The 15335-nt window shown below is 39.0% G+C and overlaps 1 protein-coding gene across 1 annotated transcript in view; it reads right to left on the bottom strand.

Moving 5' to 3' along the window:
* Positions 1-13296, bottom strand: part of LOC140244936 (ATP-binding cassette sub-family C member 5-like) — a 56976-nt gene extending 43680 nt beyond the window's left edge. The window contains exons 1-2 of the mRNA XM_072324544.1: positions 12867-13296; positions 4720-4849 (exon numbers count right to left, since the gene is read on the bottom strand). Of these exons, the coding sequence (XP_072180645.1) occupies positions 4720-4849; positions 12867-13296 (560 nt within the window). The remainder of the gene's footprint in view (positions 1-4719; positions 4850-12866) is intronic.
* Positions 13297-15335: the final 2039 nt, after the last annotated feature.

Here is a 15335-nt window from a genome sequence, read left to right as displayed (position 1 = left end):
AGGCAATTCATTTTAGCTGTGTAAAGACACAAGTGGACCTCAGGTGTCATGCAACTCGTGAATATAGTTTCAAATGAAATCTTGCACTAAAGTTCATGAGCATATACCTTCTGTCTTCAGGTTTCCGACTTCTCCTCTGAATTTTTCCGAATGAGTTAATTCCTCTCTTTTTTTCTTTTTTTTTCTATCAGAAGTTGTCAAAGCCATCTTTTACAATCACTACTTTTCATTCAGGACGTGACTTTTGTTGCAGATTTTCAAAAATATTTCATCTTTTTGTTTTGTTTGAGTGACATCTAAACTGAAAGAGAGATAGGAAAGAGAAAGCCAATTAGAAATATACCCAGGAGGGGACTTTCCATATTTCTAGCTGCAACCAGAACATCTCTATTTCCTGATATTCACTTGCTCTTACATCTAGTTTGTATGTGTTTCTTGGCAGACTACAATAAGTTTTCTTCCTGCATTTTTGTACTGTCACTTTAAAGCTAAAGGGTGGCTTTAGGAGGTGACATGACATCCTGAGGTTTAGAGCAATGTGATGGATGAAGAGTTTGTACTGGATGGTTGATGGTAAAAAATACCATCTATTTTACACACACACACACACACACACACACACACACACACAAAGAAGTGACTCAAAGACTTTAATAGAGCAACCACTGCGGACAATTGACCCATAAAATACTGAAAGAAGTTTGCTCCAGATATTGCCATCTTCCTGCCTTTAAATTGACACCTCTGAATTTCATTACACATATCTTTTATTTTGAGAAAGCTTAAAATCAAACTAATCAAATCACATTATTTGTACACATGTACAAATAATACATGTACAATTGTATCAATGTAGCGGTTTGAGCACTCTATAGAGTGGATTTAGTGCAATATAAATTCATATTATTATTATCATTATGTGTTGCTTGTGCAATCAGGGTAAATACAAAACTTGCCAATTAACAAGGGAAACAGAATCTTGAATCTTCTGAACTGTGTTGCCAACTCAAGAAGCAACTATCAATTCACCAACAGAGAGCAATCATGTTTCCAAGAAATACATAGTGGTTCCTACAGTACATGTAGGTACATTGTATCTTTTCACCTCTCCTTGACATCTCCGCGACGCCTCCTGGAGACTCACCTGGCTTCCAAGGAGTTACAAGAGAATTGAATATGTTAATTTCTTTTTGGAGACCTTTTCCAGTCTCCAGCTGGTCTCCACAATGTCTCCCTCCTCGTGGTCAAGTCACAGAGACTACCAATTTTGCACGCTAGGTCTCTGAGACATCTCTGCAACCTTGCGGAGACTCATTCAACTATCCATGTAATAATTTTTTCTTTGTATTTAGCTTTTAGTATGAAGATCAAGGTGACCAATCTCGACTAGCACTTGTGCTAAATTTTGCTTTCCTTGTTAACAACAGCAACTTTGTAGATTATGCTACATGTATCATATCTAACTCTCAAATATCATCATTTCATCTTTTTATCGTAAAGGAGTAACAGATAAGTATTTTTTTTTTCACATATTGGTAGATACAACGTGTTATGATTCTTATATGTACATGTTCAAAGTGTTGTTGCTAATAAAACTTCAAACTTATAACTTCATTGGCGATCTGCTGGAGACGTCACTGAGACATCCTCGTGACTGAGAAGACATCTTGGAGACATAGCAGTGAAGTCGTTGCAATGTCTCTGCAACTTCCGGGCGAATAAGTTGTCATCTTGTTTAGAAACATCTCAGATATAGTGCCCTACAGTCACTCTCAAGGTAAAAAGCTCAAGCTACATGTCTTCGTTGGTCTCTACAGTCGGGGCAGTCATGGCAAAGTCTCCCTTAGAGATAGAGGCCCTTAAATTCCCTGTAACACAAATGTGACTGCATATCTCACCTTTAAGCTTCATGTGATACATGGCATCATAATAGCCTTACTCTATTACTACCTGGCGCTACTTAAAAATCTCCCTGGGAACAATAGCACAAAAAACCTTGAGTCAATTTAACACGGGAATCAATGGAAATTGGTGACATTCGCCATGCGCTATCCATTTTTGCTCACAAAAAAAAATAATAATAATAATTGCATGGCTGACAGAGACAGTGTGCGATGGTACTTTTAACTGAATGTCACATGATGGGCAATCAACCAATCGCATAGCTACATTCTTATTAGGTGTTGTGTAATGTCATCTACATTAGCATCTGACCTTTTTTTAAGTACACTTCATAGAAGACTAATGTCCTGCGAGCATGTTTGCAACTGATCCAGTACAGGCTTACTATATATACCCCATGGTTATCCCAGGTTTTTCCCCCTTTTTTTTTTTTAATCCTCTTGGCTCTGGTGCTGGAGTATATTCTATAATTTGACACTGATTTCTTTGGTCCAACGATGGCAAAGAAGAGATTAAATCTGGATTGAGGCAATGCCTACGGTGATTCACACCACCAGGGCGTCCATCCAGGTATTAAGTGACAGCTCGTTGGACCACTCTCACTCTCTGGCTCGCGACATATGCCGCATCGTCATGGATTCACCACAAAGAATTCGGCCCTGGATCTAAAATATTTGTCCTGTCTAGCCCATGATGGATCAAAGCTGACACGTTACAGGTGCCAAACGCATGTTGGAAAACGACAAACCCTACGATGTATTAAACTCATGGACACGTTAACGAAGACAACTACAGGCCTTCTGAAAAATTTGTTACGAGAGACCAGTGCTACTCTGAGCTGCACCAAGTAGAAGGCTGATATGAACTGGTCAATTTCTGAACAGCTGTGCCACATGCCGCACACCAATGACTACAAATTTGTAATTGAAAATCACTCTCAACAAAATATCACAGGCATTGAACAAAGAGCTCCATTTCAATGTATCCTACCCAGTAAATGTATATTTTAAGGCAACACAAATGTGAAAAAGGAGATTTTTTTTTAAAGGACTAATCCGAAGCACATTTTGGTTGATGATATGAAAGAGATTTGGTGGCAAATCTCTGTTTTCTGCAGGTACCTTAATACCTCAAGAAATATAATGGCATGAATAAATGTTCATTAATTAATTTCCTGTCTATATTAACATTTAACGTAATTTTGGGGAGACAATATAATGGTATGAATAAATGTCCATTAATTGATTTCCTGTCTAAATCAACATTCGAGGTAACTTTGGGGAGATGCTAGACCAAGTATCTATAAAAAGCACTATACGAGCTACTGTCTGCTATTCCAGACACGCTGATAACAATCTGTAAAGCCTATAATCAGCTGTATTCTGGTCAGGTATCAACCACTGGCAGCCTTACCACCTCCGGGAGAAAATTCATGACTGATTTACAAACAGCGGGTGACTGGACAAGTTCACATTTTACACCATATTCCGTGGTAACCCATCAAGGCTTCGATGTTTCATTATTCATTTTTCTTTTTTTAGTACTTCATGCGTTTCATGTTGACACAGGTGAATGAGCTATGGGTGCGGTTTACACCCAAAACCTTTCGAGTATGAGTCAAGGTCTTTCCCCACGGTACCCCTTCCTCTCCCACACTATCCACTTTTGTGTGGCACGCACCTGTTGAACATGTGAAGGTTTTCCATTAATTACAATTCCTCATTTTTGTCCTCTCCCGAAAGACTATGACTTCTGTCATTAGAAGTGCAAACTCTCATTTGCATATCATTGCACGGACCTATTCAGGTATTTGAACTTTTATTTTTAATCTTTAGATGGCAAAGAGAATGACAAGCTACGCAAAAATCTTGTTTTGGAAAATTTGAAAAACTCAGCATCTATCACCATGTCTTCCTGAGTTCCAAGAACGCTTTTCGGCAAGATAACTGTAAAATGAGAAATGTTCGCGTGCATTTTAATCTCGCAAATTTCGCGAGCAAAAATTTGTGAAATTAAAATGCATGCGAAAGTTCTTGCCTACACTATATGCATTGAATGTAAGAGGCAACTCGCGAAATTTTCATGCCACAAAAAAAAAAGCCGTCAGCTCCAATTCCTACAAAATTCATGCCGCAAAAATATCGTGTTTTACAGTACCCTCCTGTCGGATGAACAAGGATGAGCCTTTTTGCACAGCACGGTTGCATGTTGCTATATAATTCCCAGAGACAGAAATCACTTCTGAATGACAATAGGTACTCGGTTGCATGGCATCCTTCAAATCACTCTCGCCTGTCTTGTGTTATGAAAAACTTCCTCCTCCAACTCAATGCATTAAAACGCAGCTGCTGTATAATCATACATGCAGCAAAGTGGCAGACATCTATTTTTGGAAGCCGTTGTATAAGAGCAGAAACTTTACATAAATTCCATTTACCATACCAATAATCAGCAAATGGGCTGTAACAGTCAAGATTTCTTACCGTTGCCTTTAACTCGGTGCAAATTTTGAGGATTATCATAGAAAGCCATGACGATGTTCTCCAAATGTCATGCCTAGCAGCTAATGATAATTAAATAAGTCCAAGACTGTAAAATAAATGTTTCCTTTCAACATTCCCAAGGTGGAAGCTGCTGGAAAGTGGCAACAACTAGCTGGGAAGTAATCTTCTATAGTTAAAGACAGCTTGGTGGATGCTGGGGGGGGGGGGGGGGTTCGTGAAAGAGTACCACAATCCAAAACACCCTAAGGCCTTCTTGGAGTATTGTACACTCATCTCATGAAATTGTACAAAAATGGCGAGCAGAGAGACTTACTGCTTCATTTTCTGGTACTTTCCGCCGGCATCGCCTCCGCCGTCTTCATCAGCACTGGGGCCGAACGTCACGTCTGTCGCTGCTCCTTCAGGGTTGCTACCACTCTGTGGGTTGCCGTCTGGTGCTTGACCTGAAAGCAAATGATACAATATACATTATGTACACAAGTAAATGTTGTTTTAAATTTTGTTACTTTAAATTAAGGTCAAATTCAGAAAATCTGCTGATCTCTGGACTTTTCCCTTTTTATATTATGCAAGCTGTAATGTTTACAGCTTGCCCGGTCTGTAGCTCTATATGTCTCGTCGTAAGACCTCGTTTTATAATGCCTGTATTTTACTTGGTTTTTTTTCCTGTATTATAATCCTTGTTGTCTCTTTTATGAGGTAATTCTATGTGCAATTCAGTCCTATGACTGCGAAACATGAATATCTCAATAATATACCAATTATCTATTTTGTTCTCTTTTTTTTTTTAGTGGAGAAGGAAGCAGATAAGAGTGAGAATTTTTTCACCCACACACTATTCAAAAAGTCACCCACAAAAAAAAACCAACTAGAAACAAGGAAACTAAAATATAATCAAGAGTGCAATGCATGAAGACCAAGATTTGACTTGCAGTATAAAGCCTGCACAGCTTCCGCAAAAAAGTAGACAGAGGTCACTAAGAGGGTATGTTACTCAAGATGTGTCGTGAGGTTGCCTAATGTACACATGTTTTGATCATCAAGTTAGTATGGTAGATGAGAGGAACAGGTAAAGTTCATAAGTTTAGTTCGAAGACAACACACAAAAATGCACAAACACACACATAAACACACATACACACACAATAAACTTCTCTTAAAGAATTCATTGTGGTTTCAACTTGGTGATAGTTATTCTATTAAATGAAATCAAATCACGACATATATGGACAAATAACTGATCTAAGAAAGATAAACCAGCAAATATACCGATGTCCAGAAAGAAAAAAATCACAACGGAACCCTCCACAACGAATCCGATTGTAACATTTTTTGGAGGGGGGGGGGGAGATACTGTACATTGTATTACAATGTATTACAAATGATCTATTTTCACTTCAGATGCATACTATTATGGTGTTCCTTTCTTCTTCCTTAGTTCTTTGTCAGGGAAATCAAAAAGGTGATCAGCTTGGAGGTAGCAAGACTTACAGTAATCATACTGCATGTTAAAAACTAGAAATGTCGCTATGGCGACTGATGCCTCCGCCATAATGCATGATTCTCCCAATAGGCGTATAGTACAATGTCTTCACAATGTGTGATCCATGACAGTTTCACATAACTGGCAAAATATTGAAATGACAGGTTTGTCAGAAATGTCTTGAACTGGGTTTGCTATAATTTTCTAAGAGTGCAGGTACACATATTTGGGGAATTTTGGGAAAGTTTATGCAATGAGTAATTTCCAAGGTACGAAGAAAGAGTGTGATGACGGTACAAAATAGATTTTTTTTTTTTTTTTTTTTTTTTTTAGGGGGGGGGGCATTGAAACCTGGCCTTTGACCCTTAACCATTGACCTTCTGGCTGGAAATTTCCTGGAGAATCTCCCATTAGGTAATGCATGTATTAAGTTTTGAAAGTAATAATGCAAGCATTGCATATACTAGTATATGAGGGAAATAGTAAAATTTTGAGGAGTTGACCTTGACCTTTGACCCCTGACTATTGACCCATGACCCCTAAATTCCCTAGATAATCCCTGCCAGACAGTACATGCATATGTACCAAGTTCCACGAAGATACATTGAAGCATTTGAGAGAAAAGTAATATTGCAACATTTTCACCTAACCTTTGACCTTTTGACCTTTGACCTTATGACATGAAACTCTCTCTGGAGAATCTTTACGCAGTAGTACATGTCCACACCAAGTTTCAAGAAAATACCTTCGGGCATTGCATAGATATGGGGGAAATTGCAACATTTGTAGCATTTGACCTTGACCTTTTGACCTTTGACCTCTTGCCAATGTCACTAACATCTACTCAACTAATTGTCCCATCATACATCATCCTTGGACCAAGTTTGGTGAAAGCTGCTTCATCCAGTTTTGAGTTACCACGTAAACAGATAAATTTTAGGATTTGACCTTGATCGTTGACCTTTGACCTCTGTCCGATTTCACTGAAAAAGTAATCAAGTAATTGTCCCATCATACATCATCCTCCAACAAAGTTTGGTGAAATTTGCTCCATCCAGTCTTGAGTTATCGCGTAAACGGATACAATTTCATGATTTGACCTTGACCTTTGACCTTTGACCTTCAGCCGATTTCACCCAAAATCTAATCAAATAATTGCCCCATCATACTTCATACTTGGACCAAGTTTGGTAAAATTCCAGTAAATATTACTCAAGTTATCGCGTAAACGAAAGCGGACGGACGTACGGACGGACGGACGGACGGACAACCCGAAAACATAATGCCTCCGGCACCACTTCGTGGCGGAGGCATAAAAATGTACACTTGTCTGATTGAAGCATGGCCTTTCATTTGTAAGCACCAATATCATGATACATGGACTAGTATACATAGTAAATGGCCATTCAGCTTTTATGGGCAATTGATTTGCCTTTTTTTTTAAAGATCTTTCATAACAATGAATATACTGGTAGGCCATGGGGTGAAGCGGAAAAAGAGGCTTAGAAAATGGGTTTCGTTCCAGCAACACTGGCACTACTTTTTGAATGCGGAAATGTGATGTTTTGTATATCCTAAATATACAGTAAAAAGTTCTCCTCGAAATATCCTGCAGTTTTTGCGAAAATCCATATTTTATAAACTGCGACCAGCAGCCCAATACACATATCGTAACGGGGCTGCGGATTGTAGCATTTAGGATCATGACAGGCTAGTATTGCGGACAAACGTCAACCTTAAATCGAACAAAAAATTTTCAATTTGAAGACTTACAAGTAAGGTTGAAGTATTGACAACAGGGTTCGTGCAAGGTTTGGTTCTACAAATAGTCATTTTCTGTTCAAATTGATGACTTAATATGACTAGGTCGAGAGGAATCTGGGAGAGCTACGCTGAATTGACGGTCAGCGCAGGCGCACACATCACTGCGCACAAATTTCGAATCCATTGACTGGATACGATGTCTGTGTGCGCATGCGCTGGCCGTCAATTCAGTGTAGCTCTCCCAGTTTCCTCTCGACCGAGTCACATTTAGTCATCAATTTGAACAGAAAGGAACTATTTGCAGAAGCAAACCTTGCACGAACTCTGTTATCAATACTTCAAATTTATTAATAAGTCTTCAAATTGAAGATTTTTTCCCGATTTTAAGTTGATATTTGTCCGCAATAAAATATCCGTCATGATCCTGTATGCTACAGTTCACAGCCCCATGACGCTATGCGTATGGGGCTGCTGGCCGCAGTTATGCGTATGGGGCTGATAGCCGCTGTATAGTTCCCATAGTGTTTCTAAGCTGAAATACATATACACATTTGTAAAGCACTGCTTTTAGCCATACAGTACCTAGAAAAAAAGTGAAGTTTTGGTTTAATAGTTGCATTATACATGTATCTCATGTTTCAGCTTTTCCTGATGTGTATCAGAGGTCAAGGCAAATGCCTTATATTCTGTTCAAAGACACATTATTAATCAAATGACTAATCATTCAAGGCAAAAAAAAAAAAAAAAATCAGAGCGTTTGTTTGTGTGTGTGTCCGCGTGCATGTGGGAGAATCTTATTGTACACACACACACACACACACCCTCACATGCACACACACATACGCACACACATAGTTATGAAGATACCCAAGTGTATTACAATATTATTCTACATGCCTTGGCCATTTATCACATCAGCATCATAAAAAAGATCATCATAAACATGAACACACACAATGATATAATACATGTATTGATCAGTGCATTACACATACACAGGTGCATAAAAACACTGACATATTATATACACTCACACACACACATACAAACTCATTTACACACATGAGACATTACTATTAAACAGATCATATTGTTTATCAGTAAACATGTTTTTCTTTTCTTCTTCTTAAGAAGCTTTAATATATTTAGATCACATAGCAATCACGTTGTTCATGAAATATTACAGTACTTTAGAAAATTTAATCTTCATAAGATTTCCTGAAGTTTTCACTGCTATCATTAGGTTGGTGGGACACTACCTCCTTTCATGTAAGATAGCTTAAAATGATAATCAGTCAAATTTTCTAGTTTTAATAAATTTTCTGGAACATTCCATGGTCCAAATATCCTTGAAAGGGTGTAAAAGTTTTGAAAAATGCCAATATATAAAACAAAGGCAATATTATAGTTTACCCATTCATGAGTGAAAACTGCTGGATTCTGTATTGGAGACAATGTGTACCTGAAAATCTTGGAGAGAGTAAAACAGGTTTGGCATTAAAAATTATGATAACATTGCAATTAACTTCCAATATCAGAGGATCTGTGCAAACCTGACTCAACTTATGCACAATTTTCATTTGGCTGGTATTAGTTTTAGCAAACTGATTTTGTACTCACACCTACATTGTACTCACCTTTCTACATGAACATTCTGTTTCAGTATTAATAATAGTTACATATTTTTTTCCCCCAGAGTGGGAGAAACAAATTTTAATCGTAGTCATTCAGTTTTATGAAAAAACCCACACTTAGGAAAACATCTTTGTTCTTAGAATAATTCAACCCTAATCAAATCATAATAGTGGGCAGAAATGTTTGCTAAAGGGCGAACAATCACATACTGAGGCAAGGAGTCAAAACATGTCGCATAAACATTGGCATTCAAAATACAGGAAGCAATCTGTATTACAAAGACATTTTATCATGCACAACTTTGGTAAGATGTAAATTCTTGAACATTAATCACATTGACCAAAGCATTGGTGCATATACAGTACATTCTGTTGTTTCTGAACTTTGCACTGAAGTTCTTTGTGTATGTGTGTGAATGTTTCAGTGGTGTATATATATTGCTCCATTTTATCAAGGACAACTTATAGTAACATGACAATGTTTTCATGCTTCAATATCAATCATATTGACCTATTTCCCTTGGCAAGTAATGAGCAGGTTGACTCTGTTGCAAATGATGCATTTTACAGGCAACACAGCAGAACCTGAAGAGCTTCCAGAAGAAAATCTTGATCTTGATGTGAGCGTCTTAGGGGAGGAAACAGATGCTCCTGCTGACGGACCAGGCTCCTCCTTCAGCTTTCGTTTCCTAGCGAGATTCAGGTGTTTGCTATCTATAAACCTCTTGTAGCACGTTTCATGGAATCCTGTTTAATACAATGGAGAAATGAACAGCAATGATTAGCCGTTGGATTTTGTTAGGGGGAAAAAAAGGCTAAACGCTAGGGGGAGGGGTTGAACATTACACTCAATATATCATTAAATGTACGGTAGACTATTGACTGCCAATATTTGAATCTTGTAATTACCAATAGGCCCTAGTACTATGCCAGGTAATCATTAACACCTCATGATCATTGTCATCATCAACTACTTCAACTTGTACTTGCAGTGCAATTACTGATTTTAAATGACATCTACAGCTTTCAGCACCTGATCACATGCAATATCAATTATCATAATTATGATACAACTGCCTTATCATCATTAATACTAGTAATCCTTGGCCTTTCACTATCACCGCCACCCAGTGCCACTGCTTTATAATTTGGCACAACATAATGGTAATCATATGTTTTAGGGAGTTTAATTGTTGAAATTATGTCATTATTGTCATTGTTGGTATTTTAGACCTATTTATATCAAATATTAATAAGTTAATTTAATGAGATGCTAAATGTGTGTTTTGAGGGGGGATTCGCCGATTTCGGGGTGAGAGAGACAGGATGGATTTTTAATATTAATACTCCATGGCCATGATTATGAAAATATAAATTTACATGCAGTTTAGACCTTTTTCAATCCAGTCCTGTGCTGTGTGTCAAGATTTTTACAAAACAATATCACCGAGCAGCTACATCAACCTAACCTGGGCTGTACATAGAACATGTAAAATTCATCTAGGCTACATTATAACGGCGCTATGCCATGCCAAGGTGAAATTCAAGATAATTTATCTAAAATGTAACAGACACGCTAACGGCTAAGCTACAACATTAGCGTCCATTAAAACATACACAAGCAACGTTCATAACATAGCTAACGTTGTACTTGTAGTCATTACGCAATGAGACTGCACTGCAGTGTCGACTGCTACGACTGTACGCACGTAAACTAACCTGTAAATTATCCTATGTACATGTAGGTTGCAGCAGTCCCCCTGAGCAGCTGAATCACTTCGTTCTGGTCTGCGATTTCACGGTCTCCCCCACTCAATTTGATCCACTCTTTGGCACACAAAATAGGTTTCGTCTATCTTAATTTTCGGCAGAGCAGACGACGTAGACGCGTCGACAGGCTCACAGGGGGCGGCCATTTTGACTCGTAAACAATAATTCTCGATTCGGATTGGATAACATACATCACATGATCGTTCGCGAATGAATATCGTACACGGCAAAGTGTACATATTCAGCTCCTCAGTGACAAAAAAGTTCACTGTTTCCCCCTAAATTACCAAAATACTGCAGGAGGGTTTGTGTCGAACTTTTTCCTGTAGCCTTTTTGGTTATTTGTTTACACGTAGCTGTGGAGAAATTTTAGTGCCGCAGTTGTCGGAACGAAACAAGCGAAAAAACCAGCTCACCCCATGGCCTATGGCATATGTCAGCTACATTTGTATGGATTACATCAAGAAGTCAATCCACATTTACCTCCAATTGAATTAACTAACTTTTTATTGCAATTTGTACACACTTCAAAACACTTGAGATACAAACCTGCCTAGCAGAGTTTGTAATGACAGGCTCACTATAGGCATCTTATATTGTAGCAACAACTGATATTGTACATAGCTGTATACACCATATATTTTGAGAGTATAATATTTTGCCAATTAGGTTTTATAAAATGAAAAATTAGTAATTTCCCCCCTTTCAAGTCAATATAAAGTGCATGTGTGGTACAAAATGGGCAATATCATCACAAGTTGATGATTTTGCAACTGACTTCGGGCGGTGAGTTGGGTCAGTTGGTAGCGCGTCTGCCTCACGATCACGCGGCCCAGGTTCGAACCCGAGTCTGCACTGAGCAATGTTGTGTGTAAGCATACCGTCCCCTCTAGCAAGAGGCAAAACACTCTGTCCCTCGGATAGGACATAAAATGGAGGTCCCGTGTATGAGAGAGTAATAACTCATGCACCATGTGTTAATTCATTCATCGCAAAGAGCAGGGTGTTTAACCCGGTAAAGTGGTCCCACCTCACATCCAACTGGACCCCATGGAAGACCAGCTTAATGTAGCTGAATATGGCCTATCCAGCCATCTTCTCAATGGAAATGAACCAACAGACTGTGAAAACACTGCAAGATACACCTGTATACCATGCATACAGTAAGTGCTAACTAGTAACCATTGCAAGCAATCTAGTGACAGGTTGTTTAGAATACCTCAATATTTGGTCCTCAGGGGACAATCCTGATTTTGAATGAATAATTGTAAACTGCACAATTTCTCTGTTAAGAAAGAAAGAAAAAGTAAAAGGTACCTGGGCAAATAAGATGACATTTTATAGTGAGCCCCTCCCACCCCCCCCCCCCATGACTGTGTATGGAGTCATTACCTTGTAAGTCTCCCTTTGACCTGCTCATAACTTTTACCATACAGGTATTTTCTGATGGTTTGAAGTTTGAAATGACAGAGTATGAATAATATCCATCTCATTTATAATTGCAGGGTTGTGAAAACTTCGCAATAATGAGTTACTTTAATAGGGGGAAGGGGTTGTTGTTGCTACAATAATTCAATGATATTTCATCAATGTGCAAACTAATTGGAGAACTAAAGAGCCAGTAATCCAAATATTGGCTCATGTACTTGGAATATGTGGTTGCAACAGATGCCATTTCACAAAAATGTGTGCAACTTAATTTTCATGCCTGTCAAGTCCACATAGATGAATCTTTACTGTTCAGTTTATAACAATTTCTATTCCCAGAGTTAATTTGTACTTGGAATGGAGTTACACCTCAAAGCTCACCATTAGCAGCTACCAGTGGGATGGCATCATTTCTTCCAACCAATCCATCCTCCAGTATCTCTTCCTCCTCTGCACCCTTTGCTCCTCCTGCATCACCTGCATGGAGTCCACCATTTGCTCCTTCGGCCTCCTCCTCTTCCTCTTCCACCATTAACTCTTCTTCCTCTTCCATTTCATCTGCAAGTGCTCCTCCCCCTCCTCCTCCTCCTCCTCCTCCTCCTCCTCCTCCTCCTCCATCTCCCTCACGGAGTGGGTGGCTGGATCCACCCTCTGCAGACTGTACCAGATCAGGGGTGGCTCCACCGCCCCCCTCTGCCATTCCTATCACGATGGCTGGTATCACGGGGCCACCTGTTGCTCCACTCCCACCAGTACTTGTGCTCGCCACTCCTTCGTCGTAACCGAGATCCCTTTCCCCACCGGACGCCATTTTTTAGTGTTAATGTTTGAATACGTTTCGACTGCAATGTGTAACGAGAGTCACATCATGTCGAGCCAAAGGGCTGAGATGCGGGTGCCCTGTATCGTGGAGGAGAAATTGAGAAAACAGTGTGGCTTCTAAGAATGAACAACAGTGTGAAATAACAGACAATGGGTTGCTGAGGAGTAAAGTTCAATCTACTTAAATGCAACATTATGAGTGGAAGCTGATGGGGGCCGTGTTGAATTAATGTATTCATCATCCAGTTGGAAGGTGACATATCAATGGTAAAGCCCTCCACCCCCTATGTATACACACAGACATGTTACACATCTATAAACAAATTTGTTTGGTGCAAGAAATTTTTTTAAAACTCACATCTTTTTTTTTTTTTTTTTTTGAAAGATATTATATTTTTCTCTTTGACGTTTTAGACCATAATGAATCAAAAGCAACACATCAATGAAAACTGTTAGAATCGGAGCAGACTTCATGAATATGAATGGAAAGTCAATGATTGAATCACACTCAAACAATCTTGAATGGAACAGGCAACCATTTGTTGTTGTTGTTGTTTTAAGGTATATTCCCACATAAAGAATGGTATTCCAGTGAAGACAAATGGCAAAACTAAAGGCAATTGTCAAGAACTCTTTTTGTCACTCACAGATAAGTCCCACTCAAAATTGAAAAATATATTTTCATCTACAAGCTACAATTGTACATTTCAAAACAAACAGGTTTTCATCATAGAGTATTGGGGGCACAAGCATGGAAGGGGGGGGGTTGTGGTACACTGTCTAATAAGTTTGATGACCTACAAAAGAGCACCAATTGCCTTGGTAACAGCAGGGCTGTCCATTTCTTCGAGAATTGAAGCATCCCCCAGCAGCTCGCCGGCCTGCATGCCACGAGCGTTTGGGAAGCCATTTGCGCTCGCAGTGGCTCCTCCTAATAAATTCAAGATTTCCTTTCATCGCTGACAAAAAATAGCTCGGCTTCTGTCTGTCCCCTGACCGTGACTAGCGAACTTTATGTTTCCTCTCATTATCTTGACACGTGGCTGATCCGTACGGAAGTGACTACCCCAAGATTTGTTCGAGATTTTTAAAGTCCTGGAACAGATTGGGCAGCGAAAATGAAATCAATTCAAAACAAAACAATACAAACTGAAAATCTGTTTTTGTAATTGTTGAAAATCTGGAGCCAGGAAAAGGAAGAAAAATTCACCTTTAATAATAGTCTGTATATTCTATGTACCCCGGCACTATCTAGACTCTTGTCAAGCCTGTTTACCACATATTTCTGCAGAACTTGTTACACTGCAGTACAGTCCGACCTCGGATATATGGCCATGTCGGGACTGTTGCCCGTCCGCAGTTACATGTAAGTGATTTGGCTAGTTATGGGAGAAACAATGTCATGTACAATTTTTATGTACATATTAGCAGTCGCAGCTAAATACTGTAGACCTGTAGCGTACGCCGCCACAGTGGCGTAATCTATGCTAGCCTGCTTTAGTCTGATTTTTACGGAAATTGAAATAATTTAATATAAATTTGATAACATGTTTCTGACTGAAATATTTTAGGTAAATCATATGAGTTTTTTAGGAGTTTAATTGAGTTTGATATCACTTTTTTCTTTTATTCTTCACTGCGTGAGCCCGTCCGGACGATAGAAAAGTCTGACTAAGAGATTGAGAGCTGATAATCAAGGTTGGACTGCGCATACATACAACTTATATGTACCTCTCCCAGGGTATTACAACGGATATTTCCTATCTTGTCCCACTACTGAGATTGTGGGCAAGGGCCACTTGCATTATAAAACAGATAAGCATCTGACACTAAAGTCGCTTGACTAATAGTGAGTTTCGGTCGAACCATGGAGCTACATGTACTACAGCTCCTTGGTTGGATCAGGCAAAAGAGCAAGTGAGTTCATTGCACCCTGCTCAACTCTGTTCTATTCTACTCTCATTCTTCTATAATAGCAAGTTTATACAGGTTGTATATTGTGTGCTCCAAGTCTATTTTATGGCCAAA

The sequence above is a fragment of the Diadema setosum genome, chromosome 21 (genome assembly GCF_964275005.1).
Source record: "Diadema setosum chromosome 21, eeDiaSeto1, whole genome shotgun sequence".
Taxonomy (NCBI): domain Eukaryota; kingdom Metazoa; phylum Echinodermata; class Echinoidea; order Diadematoida; family Diadematidae; genus Diadema; species Diadema setosum.
Note: the sequence above shows the minus strand (reverse complement) of the source record. Positions and strands in the feature narration are given on the sequence as shown.